Source organism: Caenorhabditis remanei, chromosome II (assembly GCF_010183535.1).
Source record: "Caenorhabditis remanei strain PX506 chromosome II, whole genome shotgun sequence".
In the NCBI taxonomy this organism is placed as follows: Eukaryota; Metazoa; Nematoda; class Chromadorea; order Rhabditida; family Rhabditidae; genus Caenorhabditis; species Caenorhabditis remanei.
This window is the reverse complement of record NC_071329.1, coordinates 13,266,766-13,293,337: the sequence shown is the minus strand read 5'-3', so window position 1 is coordinate 13,293,337 and position 26,572 is coordinate 13,266,766. Positions and strand designations below refer to the sequence as shown.

At 40.2% G+C, this 26,572-nt stretch overlaps 7 protein-coding genes across 7 annotated transcripts; 4 read left to right on the top strand and 3 right to left on the bottom strand.

The window, feature by feature from the left end:
* Positions 1-3,113: 3,113 nt before the first annotated feature.
* Positions 3,114-3,416, bottom strand: GCK72_006623 (uncharacterized protein; the record flags this gene model as incomplete). The annotated part of the gene is made up of 1 exon (XM_053725710.1): positions 3,114-3,416. One exon carries the CDS (start codon positions 3,414-3,416, stop codon positions 3,114-3,116), a length of 303 nt encoding a protein of 100 aa, XP_053589904.1.
* Positions 3,417-10,472: 7,056 nt separating this feature from the next.
* GCK72_006622 (uncharacterized protein) lies at positions 10,473-11,065 on the top strand (the record flags this gene model as incomplete). The annotated part of the gene is made up of 3 exons (XM_053725709.1): positions 10,473-10,667; positions 10,715-10,892; positions 10,962-11,065. 3 exons carry the CDS (start codon positions 10,473-10,475, stop codon positions 11,063-11,065), a joined length of 477 nt encoding a protein of 158 aa, XP_053589903.1.
* Positions 11,066-11,565: 500 nt separating this feature from the next.
* Positions 11,566-13,326, top strand: GCK72_006621 (uncharacterized protein; the record flags this gene model as incomplete). The annotated part of the gene is made up of 6 exons (XM_053725708.1): positions 11,566-11,694; positions 11,755-11,940; positions 12,041-12,290; positions 12,364-12,683; positions 12,733-12,959; positions 13,008-13,326. 6 exons carry the CDS (start codon positions 11,566-11,568, stop codon positions 13,324-13,326), a joined length of 1,431 nt encoding a protein of 476 aa, XP_053589902.1.
* Positions 13,327-14,855: 1,529 nt separating this feature from the next.
* On the bottom strand, positions 14,856-15,277 carry GCK72_006620 (uncharacterized protein; the record flags this gene model as incomplete). Its single annotated transcript, XM_003113413.2, has 2 exons — positions 14,856-15,089; positions 15,134-15,277. 2 exons carry the CDS (start codon positions 15,275-15,277, stop codon positions 14,856-14,858), a joined length of 378 nt encoding a protein of 125 aa, XP_003113461.1.
* A 545-nt stretch (positions 15,278-15,822) lies between these two features.
* Positions 15,823-18,073, bottom strand: GCK72_006619 (uncharacterized protein; the record flags this gene model as incomplete). The annotated part of the gene is made up of 9 exons (XM_003113891.2): positions 15,823-16,148; positions 16,352-16,619; positions 16,671-16,953; positions 17,052-17,306; positions 17,355-17,473; positions 17,518-17,650; positions 17,697-17,770; positions 17,825-17,937; positions 17,980-18,073. 9 exons carry the CDS (start codon positions 18,071-18,073, stop codon positions 15,823-15,825), a joined length of 1,665 nt encoding a protein of 554 aa, XP_003113939.2.
* Positions 18,074-18,404: 331 nt separating this feature from the next.
* Positions 18,405-20,941, top strand: GCK72_006618 (uncharacterized protein; the record flags this gene model as incomplete). The annotated part of the gene is made up of 10 exons (XM_003113673.2): positions 18,405-18,445; positions 18,503-18,693; positions 18,739-18,978; positions 19,027-19,494; positions 19,544-19,775; positions 20,060-20,200; positions 20,243-20,363; positions 20,409-20,547; positions 20,599-20,689; positions 20,740-20,941. 10 exons carry the CDS (start codon positions 18,405-18,407, stop codon positions 20,939-20,941), a joined length of 1,866 nt encoding a protein of 621 aa, XP_003113721.2.
* A 1,131-nt stretch (positions 20,942-22,072) lies between these two features.
* On the top strand, positions 22,073-24,517 carry GCK72_006617 (uncharacterized protein; the record flags this gene model as incomplete). Its single annotated transcript, XM_053725707.1, has 10 exons — positions 22,073-22,119; positions 22,166-22,229; positions 22,275-22,334; positions 22,380-22,745; positions 22,794-22,870; positions 22,975-23,115; positions 23,160-23,685; positions 23,763-24,074; positions 24,128-24,257; positions 24,306-24,517. 10 exons carry the CDS (start codon positions 22,073-22,075, stop codon positions 24,515-24,517), a joined length of 1,935 nt encoding a protein of 644 aa, XP_053589901.1.
* Positions 24,518-26,572: the final 2,055 nt, after the last annotated feature.

Here is a 26,572-nt window from a genome sequence, read left to right as displayed (position 1 = left end):
TCTCCTTGTTTTTCTGACAGGTTTCCGCTTCCGACGAACCGTTTTTCTCCTTTTTCTTCTTCCACCCGACTGATCGAGTTTGCTGACAGCACGATTGATAAGAGAATTATAAGAATTGGTAGCGTTTTTTGACAAGGACTGTTTAAAAGAATCACCAGCCGCTACGTCGTTTGCAATACGAAGTGACGAATCCATGACTTCACGACCTACTGAAACACCCATACGTTTTAGCAGGGGTACAGCAGAAATGAAGAGTTTTCCGAGTAATTGCGAGAAAGGGCCGTTTCCCCGTTGATAGAGACTTCCGGCACGAAATCCACCAGAACCGGTCTGACTTGGGTCATTTTCGAAAAAATGGACCCAATCAATAGAACCATCAGGATCAAAGTAAATATGCATAGTGTGAGACGCGGATTTCTTGAGTAGTTGAATACGTAATCAACCATCAAATGAGTATTTGACTGGACGGAAATGAAGTACGATGACAATCTTTCCAGAGTTAAATGGAATGAAATGATCTCTATCGTTCTTAATTTGAATGCCGATGCGGGAAACTTCTTTCACTCTCAATGGTACATATAGCGGGTTTGAGAATGTTTGTTCAACATTTCCCTCATTTCCCGTACTTATACTGATAACCTTCAAAAGAGGTGTTTGTATATGACTAACCATCTGGGGTTCTACCAAGCCTTCAGAGTAGATATACATAAGATCTGCACCGGAATACATGGTATATTGTCCTTTTGCCGGAAATTGTGTGTTTTCCTTGTTTAGACCGAGAAAATAGCTGAGACGGTCCGAAAGTTCAACACGTGTAATATTCCTCGTATGTTGAATCGTTACTCGCTTGAATAGAGGATCATATGAAAACAGCTCGATTCCCTTTCCTGTGACGTTTGTAGCAGTTTTCACCGTTTTCGCAAGAGTATGGTTCAAAATCTCGATTAGTTGACTTGGTGAAGAAAATGAGCAGTTTGGTACTTTACACTTGTATTCCGTTGTTCCGAAAGAAACATAAAACTCATTCTCATATTTACCCGGTGATTCGGGGTTATGGGAAATCAAATCATGAGAGGTTGGATAAATGATGGAGGAAAGGGCTACTTCATACTCACGGCGGAATACCAAAGAAGAAGGAAGAGGGGTTTGAAAATTAGAAATTGTCGAACCGGCTTGAGCATTAGAAACAAGAGTCACATAGAAATCACTCATTTTCTCTAATTTTAGGATTCGGTAGCAAATATCCAATACACGAACCAAGAATAATAAGCCACTGTTGCTGATGCGGATGATCAAGAGTACAAACTTTATATAGTGCCACAAAACATACAACATAAATAATAAAAACTTGTGAAAGAAATACAATCAAAGCCCTAGAACAGATGGTTTGACCACAAACCCACTTTGGACTATCCATAATAACAAATGAAAAAATAAAACTTATTTCCCAAAATGATTGGTTTTATACAAAACCATCTCTTCAGCGTACCAAATACCATCAATCTCCTCTTCGTTCGAATCTGATAGAATATACACAGGAATATCATAATTCAAGATTTTCGTCACTCTGAAGACTTCATTGGTCCATTTGGCTCTTGTTCCCTTAGCGAAAGGAGAATTTTCAATCAAGACTCTGACCGTATCACCAACTTTGTATACAGGGTTTTGTGCTTTCGAACCGCCATAGAGTCTCTGCCAGATTTTATATGCATTATCCCAAGTAACGTTTTCAGGAGATGTTCCGATCGAATCCATATATGTACTGTTTAGTCCTTCCAAGATTTTCGGTAATACACTGACCCAATCGTAACTTTGTGAAACGGTGAACCACTTTTCCAACTTGTTCTTGATTCTCATTATAACATTTTCAGCATAACATGCTTTGACATTTGTGTTCTTCGGGTTATAAAACGTAATACCCATTGATCGAACAAAGTTTTGAAACTCTTTTCCCATGAATTCGGTACCTGAAAATAAAATATAAGCACACATAAAAGACAACTGAACCATACCTTTATCCGTATATAAACTTGATGGAATTCTTCTTTGAGCAGACAACAAAATATCTTTATAAGCCTCAGTGACTGTTTCACACTTTTTATTTTTCAATGGTCGAGCAAACACATACCGACTAAACACATCAACCACTACCAAAATGTAGCAGTAACCTTTGTTCTTTGATTTGAGTGTTGGGAGCATTGCAAGATCTGCCATATGGTGGCTATTAGGACCACGGGCGACCCAAGGATTATGCTTGATTTCCTTGACTTTGTGAAAATGACGTGTGTATGCATTGTTTGAATGAAGATAGCTGAGAACATCTTTTCTTCGAATGTGAGGGTTTATTTTACGGGCTTGAGCAAGTAAAGTTGACGGACCTCGCAATCCATATTTTGGATCATGGTACAATCTTTCAAGGAGTTTTTCTTTTTTTGACAGGTGTACATCCATTACTCCAACGTTTTACAGCAAAATTCCGGGGCGTGAAGCGGGTTTGGTATTTTCTTTTCGGGTTAAGAATATATTCTTCAGGAAAATTGGTTTCACTCAAGTATTGTGACAATGCTCGAAGCGATTCCGAAGGGGTTGAAATTGGATTTTGATTGGAAAAATCTTCAAGAATTCTTTTCACATTGTACAAGGGAATCAATCGGTTTCTCAAAAGAAATGCACCAGTCCGCTTATCAATTTTAAAATGACTTGGGTGGCTCTTAAAGTGATTCTGGAGTTTGGTTTTACTTTCTATTATCTTTCCAATGGTAGAGATTGAAGGTGGAATGACTGGTAAAGGTGTTGTAGGAATAGTATCAGCTGAACTACCTGAGCGGTCACTGGCACCATCATCAAAATTACTGGAAGCATCCGCGAAAACATCGTCTTCTAGGTTTTCATCAAATTCGGGTTGTTTTTCAGCTTCCTTCTCCTTTTCCGTTTCTTTTGCGGGTTTTGTCTCATCATTCCGTTTTTTCACCAAAGATGATATTTGTTGTTGCAAAAGTGAGAGTTTAACGTCATTTTCCATAGGAGCATCCAATATTTTGTTGACTGAGTCATCCGCAGGGCTTCGATTTTTGACCAAATCTTCATGTTCTTCCACGGATAGTAGTACATATTTATTGTAGGACATGTTCCAGAATAGAAGAAGCAGCAGAAATTAGAACTGGCAAAAGGACAGCAATTGGTGTACCACCAGTTTGAATTAGAAACTGACGAGTTTCGTCAATATTTCGAAGGGTTGATAGGCGTCTCAAGTCGGTAGAATAACGTTGAAGACGACGGACATTCTTTTGAGATATTTGAACATTTCCTTTCAAAACATTATAAACCAACTCTACCAAACAAATTAGCTTTTGGTCCGGAATTGCATTTATTAGAGCAATACGGGCATTTTTGTCAGAAGTTGCCGAAAGAGCCATAATTTCATTAAAAGTCTTCAAATCCCACTGGGGATAGTTATTTCGGGACGTAGACATGAGTAATATTTCCAGGAAGTATATTATCACGATACCGAATTTGGTCAGGACAACTTTTGTGAAGGTCGATCAACAAATAAGTATAGGGTTGGCTGGTAGCGTCAGAATAAATGGAGAGAAAAGTGTTACAGCCTCCGGGCATAAGCTGGGAACCCAAACACCGGACACTCGATTTATCAGAATTGTTCTTGAATAGAATGATATAACTTGCTTGGAGGCGGAGATTTCTTATCACTTTTGAATAGAAAATGGTGTGTAGGAGAAACATTACGGTCATATCGTAGTGATGGGCTAAAACTGACACTAGACGCTCCATTCCAGAGTTTTGGTCAATTTTCGTCATTAAGTCATCAATTACCACCATAGCCTGTTCCTTCTTATATTTCTTCAATTCTTCGAGATTTGGTAGTCCTTCGCGTAAAATGATATCTTTCCGGTTTTTCATCGAATCGGGTACACTTTCGAACGTGTCATAGTACCAAAAACAGATCTTACTATCCACATCAAAGATTGTATTCCTTTGATCGACTATTTTCCGTGCCAAAGTACTTTTTCCCTGACCACTAGGGCCAACAACAAGAATAGTAGACTGCCAAGCTAGCTTAACCATGATGAATGAATATTTTTTTGAATATTTTTGTTTCATTTTCATACCATTCGATGCGAAAAAATTTCTATTAATTTTTCGATAACTGGAGAAACTCATGAATTTTCCATTTTATTGCATAATTTCCGATATTAACACATTTCTCGACAATATTTCACTAAAATATGCGATGGCCGTCCCGTAAATCGACATGGCCTATCTTTTCTGTCTCCCAGTCCCCGGCCCCGCGCAAGGACGCTTCCCTCTCCCAACTATTTCATCATCACCCTTCTTCTTCCCCCATCGTGTGTTTGCTTCCCCTCTACAGACGGTCCCCGCGCAAGTACGTAAGTACACTTTGCGGCATTTGCGGCCTCCTTCCCTCTCTCAACTATTTCATCACCACCCTTCTTCTTCCCCCATCTGTCTGTCTGTGTGTCTGTTTGCTTTCCCACTACTTTGACGTGGACTTGAAAAAATAAATTTATTATGAAAAAATATGTACAGAAAAAATATACAAAATTTATTTATGTCGATACCCGAAGGGCAGTGTTGAACCGTCCGAAAGAACCCGTCTTTTGTTGAAGGTGTACTTCATTTGTTTTTCAATGTCCCGGGCGTAGACATTGTGCTCCCGATCCCTCCGCATCGTGAACTGGGGCACCTTCTGAACTGTCCTCGGCGTGACCTCCTCCAAGACTTCCTGAACCATCGTCTTCATATTGTCGAAGGTGACGATTTTGTCGGCTGCTGAAGTCATGGTGAATCCCTTGGCTTTCAGCGAAATCTGGAAAATTTTTTTAAAGTTTGATGAATATATTTTTTGGTTGTTTACCTTTTCTTCACCGGTTTCCATCTCCTGTTTGTAACTATAGGTTTTGGGACCTAAAGTTACAAATTCCTTCATTTTCCCACTCAATTCGCTTGTGAGGTCCCCCAAGTATTTGCCCAGATCTTCCTTCAGAGGGTCTTCTTCTCCATCTGGCACCGTGTAGATGAGGGAGTCGGTATCTGAAAAAATAAATTAGTGAAGGAATTTTCAAATTTATAAATTTACCTGTATAGACCAGATTGTCTGGTCCCACCTTCTCCATCAACCTATACAAGTGGAGCCTCGCGTGGGATGTTGTCATCGCGGCGATGTGCATGGCACTCGTCCGGAGACTCTCGAGACATTCGGCTCTCTTTTGGTGCTTGACGACGAGGGTGTCATTGACGGCTCTCACGTCTTGAATCTCGACGGTTTTATCGTAAAGAATACGATAAAACTTGGCCGGATCAATAATGATTGACGTGTTCGTCTTATCCACCCTCTGGGCCGTTTTTCCCCACTAAAATAAAAACTTTCAGAATTTTTAAAATTCAATAAAAAACTTACGAGGGAGTTGAGGAGTAGTTTGGAGACGGCTCGCTTTCCGGGGTTCTTCTCCATCTTATCGGCATCCAGCTCGATAGCCTCCATGGTCCGGTACCCTTCAATGAACGCTTCCTTCTCTTCCGGGGTGACGACACTTTCTGGCCATCCACTAGCATGCTGAAATAAAATTTTTCATATTTGTTTTTAATTAAAAAACTTACAATTTTCTCCACCATCATCTTGTTTATATAAGAGGTGAAGAGTCCTCCCTTGCCCTCGAGGTCGTTTCCCACCCAATATTTGTATTCGATGGCCTATAAATTTAATTTTTGTTTAGAAATAAATGTAAATCAACTTACATGGAAAACTTCCAAAATTTTGTACCCCAGGCTCAGAGCTTTGTGGAGTTCAACGGTTGTGTACACACCCGTGAATGACCTTTCATCATCCGTGTGTTGGCAGTCTTCTTGGTTTTCCTCTCTCATACAGACTGAAGAAAAATGTAATTTTGGGGAACTTGAAGAAAATACTTACTTTTGCAGAGTCCGAAAACCAACTTTCCACAGGACTTGTCGGCAATGAGTGGAAGCCGAAGATCGTCAGGAGCCAAAACCCTGCACAACATGAATCCTGAGAATGTCAGATCCTCAGGGGTCGTCATTGGGACTTTGAGGTCCTTTGCTGGAACATCATTTGGCGGTCCGACAGGGAAACGGCAGTACTTCATCACGGATGGGTATAGACTGAAGAAAAATACGATTTTATGATAAAAAAGGTGGAAAATATACCTGATGACGTCGTTGAAGTTCATAATTTTGCCCTTATCATCGACAATCAGTCTAAAAACCTCAGTCCTGCCACCAACCAAGGCTCTCTCCATTTGGAGGATCCCCTAAAATATAATTTTGTTTTATTTTTAAAGTTTGAAAACTTACGGAAACTTCATGATTCGCGAAAAAATCAGCCATTTCCGGGGTGTTTCGGAGCTCCGCGTCCACATCGCACTCCCAAACGACCTCCACAGGATATCCACTTTCCTTCAGTTCGGCCAGTCTCATTCGATCCCTCTCTCGAACCTCTTCGCCTGTCATGTCGCCAATCATTGAGTCATCAGCAAACGAACACGAGTGGGCATGCCAGTAACACCCCTAAACAAAAAGTAAATTATGTTGAAGAAAAAATTCAGACTCACATTGAATTCAATTATTTTTCCTTCCGGGTACTTTTCACATTTGTCAATGAAGCCATCAACTCGGTATTTTCCAATCTTCTTTTCTCCATAAGTCGAGGAAATTTCCACTTGGACTCCATCCCTATGTCCAATCCATGCCAAATACTTTTGGCTCTTGATGGAAGCATTGTAGGAGGCGGATGGTTTGACGTCCAACACAATTGGGAACTTTCTTTGGAGATGATTGCGTCGGAAAGTGGTCATCGCGGCCGAAGCGATAGTGACCGACTCCTGTAAGAAACGCAGACAGTTAGAAAACACACATGTTGCGAGGGGAAAGTGCGGGAAGGGGGTAACCATATGTTTGGGTGAGAGAGTGGAGAAATAGACGGGGAAAGAACCAACCTCTAACAAACAGACATCTGTCAACTCTTCGAAGGCCTTCAGGAAAGTAGTCATTGATGTGGCGAGGATATACACATCATTATAACAGTACTTGATCAACTCTTCACAAAAGTTGAACTTCTTGTTGGATGCCTTATATTCCTCTCTTTCCTCAGCGAGTACCTTCTCCATACGTTTTCTCTCAGACGACGACTTGTTGTCCAGTGTATAGTACTCGTTTGCCGGGAGATCTCCCTCATAATCATAGTTTTCTTCTTTTATAAACTTGATTGGGAAATCTCTGGAAAAGTTTTTTCTATATTTTTTCAAGAAAAGTAAATACTTACCCCTTCAGAGAATCCACTTCAAACGTTTTTCCCATTGTGGCGAGACTCATCGGGAGATATTTCATTGAATCGACCATCCGGACACCATTGTGTTTCAGATAAATCAGTTTCGTACCATCCAGGCATACTTCCGGTGCGGATTTGTTGGAGGCGATGAGGCTTTGAAGTATGAATTGACCATCATATCTGAAAGAAATTCAATGAAAATTAGAAAGTTTTTCATATTTCACTTACCCAGACATGTTGTGGGCAACGAGTGTCGACCCTTTGTTCTCCTCAGAGATCACGAATTGTCCAATTTCGGACTTACAATCCAGATCTCTGTTACCGTAATAGATGCTCTCGATTATCTTTATGCGTCCATTTGGTGAGCATCTGGCACAAGTGTCGGTGGCATCTCTAATTTCCGGCTTCGTACCATCATATTTCACGGTTTTGGGGATTGTAGAAGAACATTCTGGGCAACATCTTACCCCAGTGAACACGATCGGGATCTGCTCTCCTTCCTCCACAGCCTTACTCTGAAAATTTTCTATTATTTTCTGACCAATATAAGAGTACACAAACCTCAATGTCAAAGTAGAAGTACGTCCGCTTGAGTCTCTTCTCATTCTTCTCACTGACTGTCATCGTACAGTGATGAATTTCACCCTTCATTATCTGACATCTGTGGCAGAAGGTTTCACCACACTCGTGAGGTCTGGAGTTTTTGTTGCGGAAGTAGGGCATTTCACACTTTTTACAAAACTTAGTGTGGTCGCACCTACTTTTTCCTCCTCGTGGCCCTAAAAACAAATAGTTAGACTCCCCCTTTATGTTCATTTGTTTACCTTTCTGAAGGTGGTTTTCGAAGCATGCCTCCGAGGGGAACTTGACTTGGCATTTTTCGCACACAACTGGTTTATCATCTTCCGCTTTTGGACAGTTCTTCTTGCCACATTTCCTGTGGATCAACTTGCAATTATAGTGTGAGGACGCATCCCTGAATTTTGCGTCGCACTTGCCGCAATAATACAGGGTGTCCAGGAGGGTACACACACTTCTAACAGCACGGAAATGACCATTTGAGAGATACAAGACCAACATCTTCTTCTCGCCAGTGTAGTCCCCTTTGAAAAAGGGGAGAGTGGAGTTCTGCTCGAAGACGAGGATCTTGTAGTTCTTGAAGACTGTTTCTTGGAAGGCTTTGATATCCAGATAACCAAAGTTTTCGGATTTGGTCACGCCAGCTTTCTAAAATAAAATAAAAATAGTTTCCCGAGTATTCAACAGAAATAAATTACCTTTTTCATATCCTCAACAGTTTCGAAAATCCATCTGAATCGATTAGGGTTGCTGTCACTTTTCCGCACACTACATTTGTAATTGTAGAGGGCCACCGAGGTTTTCTTCTCTTTCCAAATGGAGTGATACAGAGCTTGAAGAAGGGCATGAGGGAGACAATTTTTGGAGACTGTAATAAAGTTAGTTTTTTCAACAATTAATTTTAGAATTTGTCAATACCTTTATTTTGCAAAACATTTGTTGCTCCTTTTCGTCCAAGAGCCGACACGTCCGCATCTTCATCTTCTTCTTCTTCTTCAATTGTTTGTTCTCCCTCCTCCTCCGCGTCTTCTTCTTCCCCTCTTTTTTCCTCCATTTCTCCGAGAACTTGATCATCAATTTCCCTTCTCTCATACATTTCCATATCATAGTCTCCTTCTTCATCATCCAGGAAGTCGTCGAATTCTCCCTCTTTTTCGACTTCTTCATCATCTCCATCATCAGAGCACCCCGCTTCGTCATCGAGGAAAGGGCAACCTCCTCTCCTCTTTTTCGACTTTGCCGCGCGGGTCTCTTCCCTTTCTACCCTCGCCTCCTCTCTAGTTTCCTCCTCCGCCCTTTTTTGTTTCTCGAAAGCAATTAGTTCGAGAAGTTTTTCAGTGTCAAACTTTCTCTTACGTCCTCGCTTTGATTTCGGAGAAACTTCAGGGGGAACGTCTCCAGAACCCACTGCCGGTGTGACATATGTCAACATCACCGACAGTTCGGGGACGTCTAATTCCAATGGAGAGCGACTGGATTGACTCATTCTCTCCATGTTGAAGACAATGTCATCTACTGTCACTCTTCCTATTGGTTTTAGAGGGAGGCCAATATGCTCCACTAAACTATCAGAAAAAATAGTTACGCCGACATGAAGGTCGGTCGTGGAAGCTCTAGAGGGGGCGTGCTTCTTCATCAGGTCTATTAAGGCCTGAGCGAACAATTCAGGACCCTGGGGATGGAGAATAATGTTTCGGGGGACCCCCAATTTCATCGTGACATGAGTCACAATATCACGGAAGGGGCCTTCAGGTCTACGGACCACCTTCGTGAGTTCTTTCAGGGAAGCTCCGCCCACTTGTACCTAATAAATAAAAACTATTTAAACCCCACAAATAAGTTCATTTCACTCACGAGTCCGCTTCGCAACTCCTCCATTTCCGCCTCCACCACTTGATCGAGCACATCATTCAGAATTTGTTGAATTTCCATCTTGAAGTACGACGAGAATACTGAAAAAATGATTCAATCAGCTCCAAAGAAGGTTATGAACGAGGATAATACTGGATATTTTGTCACGCAAGAAAACTTCAATCAAAATGGAATGGTGAGTTTTTTACTAAAAAATGAAAAATAAATTGGAAAAATTCAGATAAGTTCCACAATGGGAAACGAAAGTATGGTTTTTGCACAACCGCAGCCGACAAAACAATCGAAAAAAGTGGAAAGCTTTATATTCAACTTTAATAAAGGGTCGTCACCAACCATCTACATTCAAAAAGTGAAAGAATGAGGGAGCCACAAGAGGGCCAAATTTTTGTGTAATGTTTTGATTTCCGATACCCCTTCGTACCATTTCGTGCCAGGCTTACCTCCATTATTAGCCCATTTTGTGTAATAATTATCCTAATTGATTATCCATGATCCATTTTGTGTAATAATCCCTGAAAATTAGTTAAGCTCCGCCCACTTCTGACTCTTATCACTCATTTCATTCATTTCTTTATTTTTTCTTCTTACTGTGCGGTCGGTTTTTCCACCGCTCTCCCTTTCACGCCACTTTTTTTTTCTTTCTTTTTCTTCTTTTCTCTCAAAAATAAATTTGAATATTCTCTTTTCTGTAGAAGAAATGTCTCATGTCCGCTCCTCCGATGAAAACACCAAAGCCGTTAAGGACCTTCCAAAAGCCTACAAAAATAAACCAACCAAGATCGAAGGTGCCATTTCCGACCAAATCAAGAAAATCGTCCACGCACCGAGGACTCCATTAAAGAGAAAGAGAGAGGAGAAAGAGGGAGAAGATGACGGGACCGCCAGAAAAATGGTAATTTATTTACTTTGTTATATGAAATAGTTTTTTAAATATTTCAGGAATGGCTCAAAGCGAAAGCAAAGGATGCTGTGATCCCATCCGAGACAAACGCTGTTGTGAAGCCGGAATATCTTTTCAAGGAACCAGGAGCTCTCGTCTTCAATATCTGTAATCCCTGCAAACAATTCAACTCGGAGCGCCAGGTGGAAGTAGTCAAGACAGGAATGGTCCAAATCCGTAAGTTTTTAATTTATTTTCATCCATCTAAGTTTTGATTTTTCGTGTATTTATTTATTTTGTTTTCAGCATTGGCTTTGTGTACGGTCTGTCGACACCATCTCAACCTTCAGCGCCAGATCAAGTTCTTCCAGCTTGAAATCCCAACGGTTAAGAAGGAGTTCAATCTGTGATTGCCTGAAAGCATACCGACCATCTCTCTTTTTCTCTTTTATAATTGAAAGTGTTCTGTAAACAAACACATAAACATATATATATTTTTCATCTTCTTCTTTTTTTTTTGTCTGAATAAAGGTTTTTTTTTGAATATGAAAAAGACGTGTTAAAATTTACAGGGAGTTTAATGTTTCCGTTATGGATGACTAATTTTTCTACACTCAACCAATGACAGCACAATTATAAGGACCCGTTTCACACGGGGTCAAAAAGTTTAATGTTTCCGTTTTATATGACTAATTTTTCTACAGTTAACCAACGAAAGAATGACACATCGCAATTATAAGGTCCAACCCTTTGAGAATGCAGCCCATCTATCAACTATCATCAACTTCTATCAGTCGCGAAGCATCATTGTACCATTTTTTATTTTAGAGTTTATTTTTTCAATTTATTTTTTTGTTTTTCATACTCTATTTTAAAGGCCAAGTTCGTGCTTTCGTGCTCTCCGCTCATCATGTCCGTTACTTCAACCTTCCCTCTCTTCAATGCGCCAACAACCCCATATCTCCCACAAATGGTTGTTTTGAATATTACCCAACAAAATATTCGAAACCACTACCGAAGCCTTCTCGCCACCATCCAGGTTTGTTTACTCTCCCCTCTCCCTCCTCCTTTTCACCTGTACCAATATATTTTTCTTTAGGAGAAGCCCATTTATATTTATGTATATGGGCCAGCGGGAACTGGAAAAACCGCCCTTTTCCGAGCCCTACAGGAGGACACCAATGAGTTTTTCAAGTGTCCAAAGGCATGCCTTCCGATGGCCTCGACAGGCACCGCGGCCTTGAATGTAGCCGGAAGGACTATCCACTCAGCACTCAGTATTCCAGTAAGATTTTATTCAATTTTTAACTTTTTGATTATTGGAATTCTGAAAAATTTTAAACTTAGATACTTTATTTAAAGAAAATCATTTTAAAAATTTCTAGATAAACGACGAGGAGGCGTTTTCAGCCCCAACCCCGCGCATGAGAAAAACCCTCAAGATTACTCTTGAGGGAGTCCGAGTGGCATTTGTGGACGAAATTAGCCTTGTGTCGTCATTGCTGTTTCACCAAATGTCAGCTCATATGCAGCTGGGTCGGGGAGGATCAGCAAAACCATTTGGAGGGATTTCGATGGTACTGTTTGGCGACCTCCTCCAGCTGGAACCCGTTACCCACGGAGCGGTTTATGAAGGTTAGTTATACAACATTTCAAACTTTCGAAATTTCTTGACTTTAAAATTTGAAAAAAAAAATTTAATTTTCAGCTCTCCCGCTCGAGTTTAAAGCTCTTCGGGACGCCAGCTACCCATGCGTCACCGAAAACCTGTGGGGTCTCTTTAGAATGATGAGACTCCACAAAAACGTACGCGTCGAGGAACAAGAAGATGCTAAACACTTGAATGCCCTCCGTGAGGACGAAATTCCTGATGAAACAGAAACGTTTTTTAAGCGATTCTGTAGAGTCAGGGATACCACTCACGGAGGGCTTTTCGAGGAGTTGGATGAATTGAGGGCATCCTGGCCCGAGAAGGAATTTATTATGTTGGCCCCACAAAACGAAACTGTGGACCGTTTAAATGAATTCGTGAGTTTTTTCTTTTCTTATTGTAACATACTCATATTTTAATATTCAGAGAATAGCCAGGATGCCCGACTCGATTAAAATGCGCTGGTTGAAGGTGGAGAGGAATGAGGCTGAAAAAGTGGAAGAATGGATCGAAACGAGTCGATGGGCCAGACCATTGACTCTGGCCCCCGGATGCAAGGTGACTCTTGTCACCACCATCGACAAGAGGAGGAAGCTAGTCAACGGGGCGATTGGGAGAATCAAGAAAATTTATCCCAATACTCTGGTGATTGAGTGAGTTGATAATATTTTATATAAATCTATTAAATTTTCGAATTTCAGCTTTCCCGAAGTCAACAACGTCATCATGGAAAGATCCCACTTTCGCATCCAGAAGAGGGACAACGACTATTTTTGGTTTAAACAGTTCCCCATCCGAGAAGCGGAGGCAATGACCATACATAACTCTCAAGGCCGTACTGTCGACGGCGTCGTAGTGCACTCTAGAGGCCTGTTTATGCCAGGCCTCATGTATACGGCGCTCTCGAGGGCACGGTCCTTGAAGTTATGTAGAATCTCACACGTGGAGCCGGAAAACTGGAAAGTAGCGTCCCATGCTAGAGACGCCGTGACTCAGATGAGGAAAAGGAAGGCCAGCTAAGAAGTTTTTGTTGATTTTTCTAACTTTTCTTTTTTCCAGTTTCTTTTAGTTTTTTTTTTACAAAAAAGATTTTATATATAATATATTTATTAATAAAAACTTATTTTAATAAAACATCCATCGCTTGATACATGCCATACAGACGAATAATTGAAAATAGTAGGATTCAATAAGCAGCAATACATACATTTTTTCGACAAGCGCCCAAGTCAAGAAGGTAGAAATGGCAAAAAAGTCAAGTAAGGGCTTTTAGTAGAGGGAGTACGAGACCCAGACGTTTTCCGTTAGTCATTTCTCAGTAAACACAAGGACACGTCTTAGAAGAAAGAAGAAAATTGAAAAAGTACAAAAATTTGAAAAAGAAGGAATTTGAAAATAGATTTTGAATATATCAATTACGCGGACGCCGCGCGCGACGCATTTTTCAGAGATACCGTATACTCTGAAACTTGGGTCTCGAAACGATTTGACAGATTTAGTTTCGAAAATATTCGTTTTTTAATTAACGGAATAAGTAATTAACGAAATAAGTAATTAAATAATTTCAGAGAAATCGTTGCTCAGACTTAAACGCTTCCCCCTTCGACCGTCTCCCCCTCTGACGTCATCCTCCCCCTTCCCCCCACACACTATCCTTCATGTTTGCCCCCTCTCCCCCTCCCGGCTCCCCTCCCGACGCCCGAGGCCCCTCACTATGTCTACCACATTTACCCCTCTGATTTGGTTTACACACTTAGCACAAGGGTTGTGCTCTGAGTCAACACACACAGGGTTAGGGGATCGGGTCCTACAAAAAAAAAAGTAAAAAACCATGAGAGAGTGAGAGAGTGGAGAGAAACGAGAAAGGGTGAGAGAGTGGAGGGAGCAGAGAAGCTAGAGTGGGTGAGAGAGTGGAGGGTGTAGAGAAGCTAGAGTGGGTGAGAGAGTGGAGGGAGCAGAGAAGCTAGAGTGGGTGAGAGAGTGGAGGGAGCAGAGAAACGAGAGAGAGGGTGAGAGAGTGTGTGAGAGTGAGAGAGCGCAGAGAAACGTCTAACCGACGAGAGAGTGAGAGAGCGCAGCATGCGAAATTAAAACGCACCCAAATACACCCCCACACTTCTCTCACAGCTTTTATGGGAGAATTGGGTTACAAATGAGCCAAGTTTCAACAAGTGGACATAGTAAATATCTGATTGACTATTCTATTTTAAACTTCTCTGTTTTCAGTGATATAGAAGAATGCCTTCAAATGTTTATATTCGCATCCAATACTACTGCCGGTAATGGAAAAATCAACGACTTTTACTGTAAATTTGAAACTTCTCCGAGCGAGGTTAAGAACCAACGCTACTGGAATTTCGGTGCTCTTTGTGGACAAGCACCAGAAATCGAGTCAACCGGCTGATAATCACTGTTCAGAGAATCCCATAAAATGCCTATAAACCATTGAATTTATTTGAATATAATTATGAAGAAACATGACAAACACAACACAACAACAACAATACAGTGAGAGTAACGAGATTGAGTTAAAAAAAAAGGACAGAAAATTACTTTTCGGCGTCAACTTTCAGCATGTTTGGGATGCCATCGCGAATTGGGAACACTGTTTTAGTCTCCGGGCAGATGAGTTCCCCATCAACAACATCAATATTCATGAGTATATGGTGGAATTGTTTCAGTTGATCGTCAGATAGTTCATCATATTTCGCTGGTTGTTCGGATGGAATACGATCTGCTTGATTGACAGCGGCTGCCGCGACAAGAAGAGCTTCGTATTGAACCTGAATATATCAAAGTTTCAACTGAACAGGTATTAAGTAACTACCTTATCCAGCATGACAATTGTGTTCTCTCTGTCAAACTCGATATCTTTTTCCTCAAATTGCTTGACAGTCAACTCGAGTGGGTAGCCTACTGTGACATTCTTCAGGAATCGAGAAGACATGAAGTTGTGCACGAAGAGCTTCATCTGGAAAATTCGGTATTTGCATGGATAACGAGGCATGAAAGCGAGAAAGAGGTATGAGAAGGCGCATAAACACCTTTGATGTAGGAATTGAAGAGTAACTTTAAAAAAGCACAAAATTTCATATTTGATAAATAGCTTGGGAGAGAAAACTTTCGTGGAGGAACGAATGAAAGAACTAAGACGATTTTTCAAAATCAGTGATACCAAAAACAGAGTAAGATTATGTAATGACAGAGAAAGACAGAGATAATGAACAGAGAAAGAAAAAGATATGCAAGTTGAAATTGATAGATATAAAAAGTTTGAATGGGGAAAGAGAGACAGAGAGATACTATAATCTTGTCTAGAAAATGAATATCCAAGATAGATAGATGATGAAAATAGATATAAGAGACAAACAAATACGATTAATATGGAATAAGTCAGAGACTACAAGGATGAGTTGGAGATCATGAGAATCACAGGAAATGGTACAGGTAAGTCGAATGAGAGAAATTGGGCAAAAAAAAAAGAATAAAAATAGTCATTCAAAACCGAAGTTCGCTTCATTTGGACCCATCAATGCTATCTTCTTCATCGTCATTCAAGTCCAATCGGCCTTGCGGCAGATTCATATGACACCGTTGAATTGGTGTTCGCAGTGCCGCCGGGACATTGTGATTCGGATGTATCGGAGACATATCGAAAACGAATCGCCGGAAATCTTGCGGAGCGGCTCCACCAGAACCGAAAGTTCCCGATGAAGTGGGTTCTCGTACTACTGAACTGGGAACGGAACCAGTAAATCGACGAGGTGTCCAGTCGAGATCTTCGTGGCGCGGTGTTGCGTTAGAAGAAGATGAACGATCGAGTATTTCGTATTCGTTGGCATCTGGAATAATAATATTGAAGTAAAGAGATTTCATGAGTGCGCCGACAGCTAGAAGGCAAGTCATTGGCACCAAGAGAGAAGAAGTGAGAAGGAGAGCGCAGAGTGTTAGAAACTTGCATAGTAGATGCAGCACGAATGAGAAAGCAGTGAGATTATATGTCCAGCTAATCTTAGAAATAAGCGGCAAACAAATAGTTACTCACGTAAGTGCGAATCCGAGAAAATGTTTCGTCTTATTTCCTCCGAACGCTCTTCAGTTTCCTCTAATTTCTCTTCATCAATCTCTTCGTTTTCCGCTTCATCAATTGAGTTCATCATGCAATCATTGAGAATCGAGATGTTAATTGCTATTTGGGAAGCATGTGAACGTGTTGCTGACGTCGAAGCATTCTCCTGATCCAAGTTATCCGTTGTGTCTTCAATGTCTTCAGTGACATCGACGGAACGGCGAACAGGGGATAACGAATCATTCTGAAAATTGGCAATTTGTTTAATAGGTCAAGAGCTCGAATAATAACTAACAAATGGCTGTGCGGAAGATTCATTCATCAGAAGATCATCTGTAGAAATTATCGATGAATTCGCGGCATCTTCTGCTCCATCTTCTTGTTGTCCGCCATTGGAGAACAGTCGCCGACGAGTGGAGAAGTTCGAACACACGGAGATGTTGAACACTTCTTCGTCCTCGGCCTCTTGATCCTGATACACAAAGTTTTCTCCCAGTAACTTTTTCAGATCGAGATCCAGGCCTGGAGGGATCGTAAGTTCTGTTTGGCAGACACGATTCCGCACTTGACGAAGATTCCTGAAACTTCAAAAACGTTTGGTTTCCAATTTTGACAGAAGACGCAATTTTGTAGTACTTGCGTTTAATTTCGTAGATTTCTTAAAAAGAATTCTTACTTTCTTGGCCTTTGCTTCGGTGACGACGTAGCATATGCAGCTTTCACGGCTTCTTTCCTCCGAACAATGTTGGCTAGTGATGGTGTATTTCCTTCGGAAGATGCTGCTTCTTCTCCATATCGAATCGTTGTAACTGTTCCGTCGCGATGTGTCAAATTAACGAAACGAGGACCATCTGGAGATGGGATATAACTAACGTTGTTTGACCAGTACTCGTTCAGAGCCTCTTGTATTTTTTCTTCGATTTCTGGAATTCTGAAAACGGAAAAACTTTTAAAATTGTCTGATCAAGTCATCACGTACGGTGAACGATAACTAGCGGCAATTTCGTCTTCTGAAATGTGAGCCGGCTTGAGAATTGCCAATTGCTCTACACTCCATTGGAACTTTTCACCACCTTTCTGCTGACTACCCGATTCTTGCTACAAGGTGAAAAGTTTGGAAAGGAAATATTGAAGACGCATACCGATGATAAAATTAGCCGTGGACTGAAATTGATGGATTTGTGAAGAGAGTTGAGGAGGATGGAATCGAACGGGTTGGGACTGTTGTTAGCAACGAAAGAAGAGAGTTCAGCTGACATAGACAACTTTGGGTCGCTGAAAAATATCGAAACGGTTGAGAATTTATTCTTTGAAAACTCACGATGAAGAAGACTGTTGTGGTGTGCAAGCTGTTGTGTTTTTAGAGTCATAACCAGAAGTCGAAGGATCCGTGCTCTGTGAAATTACAATCTTCAATGTTTGGTTTTTTAACGAGAATGACGAACTTACATTTACTGCTCTCAGGGGCGATTTGAAATTGCTGGACTGGAGATGGGAGCTTCTTTGAAAAATGGAGGTTTTAACGCGCCTCTCTTCCGCAGTAATGGGCGACAGCTTCCATTCTGAAAAATATATTTTGATTGGTTAAATAAGGATTGACTGACCTTTTTGTTCATTTTCGTCTTGTTCGAGAGCAGTGCTGTTAAGTTGCTTGCCGGATTCTTCGCCGTCGTAAAACGAGGAGACATTGAATTCCATCTAGTTGTTAAAGAGCGAATGACTAAAAATTATATAGATTAGGTATTTGTGTTTTTTAATAAACACGAATTTTCAAAAACAAAATTGAAGGATGTCCAAAAATGGAAGTTCAACAAAACAGAACTTTTTTAAAAAGAACTGTCGTAAAGTAAAATGCTTTGTCCGCACAGTGTGTTTGCACACAAAAACATACCGTATACTTCCCAAAAATCCTGCCCCACCAAACCAGGACTGGAAAATATTTACTTCATCTTTGCTCATCGAAATACGGACACCAAAAAACAACTAACATCTTAAAAATTGCACTGTTTTTACAACATATTCTTGGTTAATGTGCAAAGCTATGGGGAGAATTTTCTTCTTCGGGTTCATGTAAGTTTTAAATGATAACGATCTTCATACTTCTGACACAAAGAAAAACATTTACAGAGGTCTTGCCATCTCATGGGTTGCTCTCTACTATCGATACAGTGATGAAAAGAATACTCTAGCTCGGAAATATCGGCTAGACCCACCCCCAGGGCTTATTGGAAACCTCTTCATCAACGCGGATCTAGAAAAAGCTACACATATCTTGGATGGAAAAATTTCAGGGCCTGAGTCAATGGTGGTTGATGATGGTGAGTAAATTATAAGAATGTTATGTATTTCTTGTTTTAATTCAGATGCAATCTACGCTTCTGTATATGATGCTAAAATTCTGAAAATCGTCAACGGAAAAGTTGTGAGCAAAGTGGCCTATTCAGAAAAATCCAAATTTTTCCCGGATTGTGGTCATTTCGATACGGAGCCTGAATGTGGCAGACCACTTGGAATACGTCGTTTAGTTACAGGCAAACCTAAATTTGTGGTCGCAGACGCATATCTTGGAGTGTTTATTGTAGACTTTACCAATGAACAAGATCGTGAGTTTGTAGAAACTGAATCGTTTTTGGTACGAATATTTATTCCAGCAACTTCCACTCAAATTCTTGATTCTCGTGTCCCAATCGACGGATTCAAACCACGCTTCCTCAATGATCTAGATGTAATTTCTGAGGACGAGATTGTCATTACTGACAGCTCGATTCGTCACGATCGTCGTCATTTCATGCCATTGATTCTGGAGCATCACGCGGATGGACGTATTCTACATTTGAAAATCTCCTCAAAAACTGTGAAGGTTCTCGCTGATAAACTCTACTTTCCGAATGGAATCCAGCTCACTGAAGACAAACAATCAGTTCTCTTCTCAGAGTGTAGTATGGCAAGAATCAAGAAACTGACGATAGCATCTGGAAAAATCGAGATGTTCTCTTCTAACTTGCCGGGACTTCCAGATAATATCAGAAGTAGTGGACGAGGAACTTATTGGGTCGGATTAGCAGCAACTCGATCTGCAACTCATCCATCCATGTTGGATCGGCTTGGAAGTCATCCAGGTAATTATCAAATTTTATCATATTCTCTAAAAATAACACTTCTTTTCAGCAATTCGTCAGTTCCTTGTTGATATAATTCCTACTCAATACTGGAAACCGCTTCTCAGCCTCTTTAAGTCTCCACATTCCATTATTCTGGAACTGGATTCAACCGGACAAATCATCAGAAGTCTTCACGATGTTACTGGAAAAGTTGTAGGAGACGTGTCTCAAGTAATAGAGCACAACGGAGAACTCTACATAGGAAGCTTCGCGGATGACTTCATTGCTAAATTGAAGTTGTAAAATTTCATTTTCTTTTCATTGCATCTTATTCTGCAGAATTTTAATTTATTTCAGAATGTTTATATTTCCGCCTTCTTACCTCTTTCTACTTCACTGCTGGTTTTTTGAAATGTGTATTTGTGATATTCAGTATATAAAAGTATTTTACGGTGTTAGATTGAGGTTTAAATATTTACGAACCTCTTTTTTTCAATTGTTGGTGCTTCGCGCCATCATTTTACTGTTTCGCGCGTTGAAAAAGCAATAGAGGTCATAAAGAAATCGACCGAATTTCATTCAGATGGCAACTTGTGATGACTGGCATGAAAATCCGGAATCTTCTGCTTCTGTTCACATTTTATTCATTTCTCAATGTCTCCCACGAATCCGATGCAATTCCATTAAAATTACGCAATGAGTTCCACACTCTTGCCACTTCCAGGTGACGAAATTTGGATTTTATATAGAAACCTGTAATTTTCAGATTGAATTACCTCCTGAGCAATCGTTCTGTGACCGATTCATACTTGACACTGTTGTTTATTTTGAAAGACTGTCAAAATGAAGTTCCTCTGACTTCGGAAATAAGAACATCCGAGAAACAGGTTTACATGTGAACCATTATGAGTAATTAAACATTTTGGTTTCAGTTGGTTTTGAAAGAAGTGACGTGCGGAACAGCTGATATGAAGAAGTGGTGCAAAGAGAAGCCGGAACGGATTGGTATTCTGACGACGTTGGATAGTGCATCAAACAAAAAGGCGTTGGTTCGCTTTTTGTGTGATAGTGGTGAGTGAGGCGGAGAACAAGAAGTGACTTACAAAACAGACAATTTTTCAGAACATCTATCCGATCAGAACCCACAACAACGATTGATGAGAAAAATGACCAACTGTATCGTTGTCCTTTTGATTATTGCAATCGTCTTCAGGTACCATTATTGCAGTTTAACTTTCCACGAAACTTGTTTTGCAATTTCAGCTGGAGTATGAAATGCACTCGGCCGATTCCTCTTCACCCCTCCAACATTCTCAATTTATCAAACAAGTCAAGCACATATCCATCCGACAGCTTCGAAAACATCACCCTCAACAGTACTCAATCAATGTCGAGATCACGAATTGCAAGTAGTAATCGCTCAATTTTTAGCATTGCACCGAAGAAGTTTCGTATAATTGTTTGATAGAATTTGTAATGTTTAACATGTTTTGCCCTGTGAATGTGAAATCGAACAACTATTCTTTAAATTATGAAAAATAAATCTCTAAACTTTCAAATATTTCGCTTGGTAAATCCAACCAACTGCAATGAAATGCAATGTATACTCGCATTGTTGCAACTCAAATACAATGCGCGTTCGCATTGTTTAAAGGAGCAATCGACTATTCGAGGCACAGGTCCCTACGCTTCCAATACGCAAGGAGTGGCGCGATTGGAACCGTAGGGACCAGTGCGAGGGATATCTCGCAGCGAAAAGTCTTGATGACGTAATTGTAGTGGAATATTAGGTGAATTGCTGTCGATGTGTATTGAAGATGCGGTTTAATTATAGGTTTTACTTGAAAATTGCGTTATTTTTTAATTTATTAAGTTACTGTATGATGTGGGATGTTTGCGTACCGAGCGCGCGCATTGAGATTTTTCGAATTTTTTCGCATAATCCTATTATTCAGTGTGAGCGTCCCATAGCGATTCGGGAAATTTCTGGATAAATTTTCGGTAAAAAATTCCCGTAAAATTCCTGCTAATTACTTGTTGCGGACTCGCAACCGGACATTTCAAATCTCCCGGTTTCGAAACGTCCAGTTGCGAGTCTGCAAATAGTAATTCGCAGTAATTTCCCGGAAAAATACCGGATTTCGCGAACTTCCCAAAAAATTTACTGGAAACTTCCCGGAGCACGGCCTCCAGCGGAGGCCATCTCAATGCACTGCGCGCAGTACTTTGAGGGGGCCTCTGCAGAAGGCCGTGCCGGAGCAATGTTTCCCAGGAGAGTCACACTGGTATTAATGATTGTTATTCGTTGTATTCATTGTATTCATTGTGTTCATTGTATTCAACTCTATTAGCAGGTTTTCGGCCAGTATTGTTTCGATTGATCGCCTTTTACTTTGAAAAACAATGATTACTCGTAGTAAACCTAAACTCATTTAAGTGCTCTCCCTAGTTCATTTTGCTCTCTTCCCAGTTTGTTGTTCTTCGCCTTGATTCCCAGCTCGATTACCTTCTTACTGTTTCTCGAATTATTTTTTCCGTGCTATCTCAATATTTATATCATACTTTCAGAACAACTTGAAGCCAATAAATAATAATAATGGTGAAGCAAGAGTATGAGATCGAGAGGCTGATCGACTTCATCAGGTGAGGAAAAGTTGTAAGACTTGACTTCTCAAATTGATTTTTTCAGATTTGAAGAAGCATACGAACAGTTCTACCATTACAAAAACAAAGAGTTCGCTGGAATTTTCACGGTATTTCATTCAGTTTTAAACCAGTCAGTAATACAACAATTGCAGAGCGCCCGATTCAGAAAAAACGCGAGAAATACCTACGTCACCAGCAGATATTATTTCAAAGTAATTTTTTTGGTTTTTCTTTATTTAAAGAAAAGTAATTTTCAGGTGAAGTGGCTCGGCTTTGATCGAAACAGCACAACTTGGGAACCAGAAGAATCGATTCCGAGTGCAGTGTATCTCGGCCAGTTCAAGAGACTGAACAATTTGGAGGAACACTTGGAAAAAATCGAAGTGTCGTTCGAATTGAAACAAAAGAGAGGTTACTGTCCTCTACAAGACGTGCAAATTGTGGAAAAAACGGCTGATGAACCCGTCAATTTGTCTCTGTTCTCACCGGTTCTTCTTGACGCTGTTGACAATGGAAGATTCGGAATGGTGCCGATTCCAGCAGGGGAGAATCTCAATCAGAGCTCGTTCTTTTTCAAGCTAAATAGTACATATTACTTTGTGAAAAACGCGGTGTACAATACGGTAATACTAAAATTATTCCGAAATAATAATTTTTTTTCATAATTCCAGGGGACGAGTGATGACGTCGAATCACTCATCAAAACTTTCCATCATGAAAACAAATGCTTCATTCAAGGGTACATCCGGTAAGAGTTTTTTGTTGTTTATTTCAAAATTTTAATTTTTAAAAGTTCGAGATTCAAAAACATCACATCGTTATACTCCCAGTCAAGCCGTTCTGTATTTTTAGACATGAAAACATCGTCTCGATGCTCGACAGCTTCTACAACTTCGACCCAAGCTCTGGAAACGTGCGCATCTCGTCTGTATTTGAGGATTGTCCACAAGCTCTTCGCTGGAAAATCACGAATGAAGGTGTCAATTGGAAACGGTGAGTTTTAAATAGTCATCTTCAATCTACAAATTTTCGTTTAGCATGACGTTCGACGTTCTGAAAGGACTTGCATATATTCACACGCATGGCATTCACCAAGGAATATCAATTGACAATATCTTGTTCGGAAAAAATGGTCAATTCAAAATCAGCCATTTTAATGACTTCACATTCTCGAAAAGTATCGATGCGATGAATGTGAAGAGTGTAGGAGTTGAACTAGCGCCAAGAAAATACGGGTTGGATAATCAATTCGACTTCTCTGTTGATATTTACGCTCTCGCCATCGTGGCCCTTCAATGTTCTGAAAGTGTCCTCCTCGTGCAGAGAGAATGCAATACATTGGCTGACATTGAAGAGAAAATTAGTCAAGCCATGGAGAACCTGCCATCAGATGAGGATCGTCACATGATCAGAATGATGCTTAAAGCTAGACTTCTCATGCATCAAGGAACCGGATCGTATCGGTTCAGTGCTCACTCTCTCTCGTGCTGGCCAGTATTGTATAACAGTAATATGGTATCCGTTGAATGTTACTTCCTGAAGACAATGGATGCTACTCCAATCGTAAGTCATTCTTTATCTGTCGAATACTTATTGAAACCGAGTCACTGATTCCGCTTCGATACAAAAACTATTTACAGATCGATCGTGCATATTATGCACCAAATGATAGTGTCGCTGATGTAACCAATCGATTCGCTGCGTTTTATGGTTGCAGCTTGCAGACGGATTACCGAATGCTGTGCAGCACCAACTTTGATCCATCGTGCTCGGCTGATATTCTCAGTCGGCATGAGAACTTCAAAGCGGTTGTAGACAATGAGACGACACTTGGAAGAAAAAAGTTCCTGATTGTTCCGCTTCTCAAACCTTCTGTTGCTCCGGATCATCTAATGCAGAAGTACGTCATCCTCTACCGTCAAGAACTTGGAGGATTCCCGATTATTATCGAGGTATTTTCACATTCCACATTCAAGAGGGCAGTCTTTAATTAAAATGATTTCAGTCACCAACGTTGACTCCACCGGAACTCCTCACTCTTCTGAAGCGAGAAGTTGTCAGCGAAGAGTACAAGCTCCGTGAGATGGGCCTGTTTGCAGAAGAGCTGGATAACTATGAAGACGATATTCCAAAATGTATGTTATTTTCAATATCATCTCTGATTTCAAATATTCATTTTCCAGACAGCGAAAATTCGTTCCTGTTGAAAATTACGGACCTGCCGGAAAATGCCATCAAAAGTCGTCTCAGCACACTTGAGGACATAAAGAAGCCGTTGACCGGAGATTTGTTGAGATGGACTGAAATTGCTGGAATCCACAGCCTCTTCGGACAGAAAAATGCCGAGCCGATCGTTAAGCGATCTCGTAAAAGATCAAGTTCTTGCATGAATTAAGCTTTTCGTCCCGCTCTCCCCCATTGTTTTACTCTGTTCTATCCAAACCTAGGAAATTTATTGTAATGTTTTATCTATCTAGTAATCTTTTGTTAATACTTTCACTTCTTGAAACCACCACAAATCCCTGTTTTTACCCTTTTATTTGACTCATAGTCCCATCCTAGATCCACCTGCACATCCCTGTTCTTACCTTTTTCATAATTCATAGTTTCATCATTGAACCACGTTCACATCCATGTTGTACCGTTGTACTTTCTTCTCAAGAAATGTTTCTAGGTTAAAAATCAAGCAGATTCGAAAAACTACGGGAACTGGTGATATGATCTTGGGGGATGGGTTTCGACATAAACATAGAAATATTCATGGGAGATCACAGAAAAAATATTAAATGCAGTCAAATGGGAAAATAAATGCGAAATGAGTTTACATGTCAAAAATAAATGCAATTGAGCAGGCAAAAAATACAAAAACTTGAATTTTAAAGATTCAGAAGATTCGATTTTTTCTTGAAGTATTCGTCGTCTTTTCCAATCAACCAATGAGTTATGAAATCTGGTTGTTTCTGAAAATTATATTTTTTTAAAATAATTTTATAATTTTTTAGAAAACTTTCTTACCATACTAGTATTGATTCCTCGAATTTCAATGATATATTCGGGATATTCATTAGACAGAAGATGTTTAGAAATATCAGTCATCTGAATCTTTCCACCTTCTCCAGAAGATTCCATGATTGATGCGATGTTGACCTGAAATAATTAGAAACATCTGATTCTCTGATTCCGAAGACGTACAGTTTCTCCGAAAAGGCAGTATCTGGGTGATCGTAATCCAATGACAGCAGCTGCCACTTGTCCAGAAGCGAATCCCAAACGAATTGTCAATCGATAATCTTTTCGATGTGGAACCTCAAACTTCTTCAATAATTCCAGAATTTCCAGAGTCACAGATGCAATATTTGCCACGTGTCGTTGTCCATTTTCAGTTGGAATACCGGAAACAACCATGTAGGCGTCACCAATTGTCTCCACTTTATAACAATCGTGCCTGTTTAGAGTCGAATCGAATTCAGAATACAACTTATTCAGAAGGTTCACCACCTGGTAAGAAGAAGTTGAGATTTGCATAATTACGGTTTTAAGATGCTATACCTCAATTGGTGTGGAAGCAGAGCAGAGTTTAGTGAATCCAACGATGTCACTGAACATTACGGTAGCTGAATCATACATTTTCGGTGGAACACTTCGACCAGCTTTCAGCTCGATTGCCACGTGTCTGAAAATGAAAATTTCGTTGTGTGACTTTCGTTCGTTGTCGTTTAAATTATCTCTATCAGTTACAGTAATACAGTACCGTGCAGTAAGATATACAATTTTGACGTTTTCAGTTGAAAAGGCCCAACTTTGAGAGGGCGTTACGGTATCACTTATTGTCCCATCAAATAGATTTTGAATGAATCATACAGAACAAAGGTAGTGCTCCATTTGTGTAGTTGATAACTTTTTTGTACGGGCACTCCCTAGCAAGTTACGTATCGACAAAGATTGTCCATTTCAGTGCAAAAAAGAGTGATTTTTGATCTGTCCCCTTAAAATGACCATAACTCTCTAGGGAGTATCCAAACAAAAAAGTTGTCAACTACAAAAATGGAGCTCTACCTTTGTCCTGTATGGTTTATATTTAATTTATTTTGTGGGACAATCACTGATACCGTAAAACCCTCTCAAAGTGGGTCATTTTCAACTGAAAAATGCCAAATTGTATATCTTACTGTAACTTTGAGTAAAAGAGATCTTACTTTGGAAGCAGCTGAAACAGAAGTCTCTCTGCTCTCAAATTAGCTTCTTCTGCTAACTTCGTCCTCTCTCCAACAAGTTTCTCCAAGTTATTCGCGTATTCTTCCATCATTCTCATCATACTGTCAACTAGATTTCCCTTCCTGAATAATAGAAAATTGTATGGATTCCAAAAAAAACCAGAATCTTACGTCTTGAGTGCGACTTCCGTTGCCAAACGAACTCTTCGAATGGTTGGTCTCATATCTGGTTGATC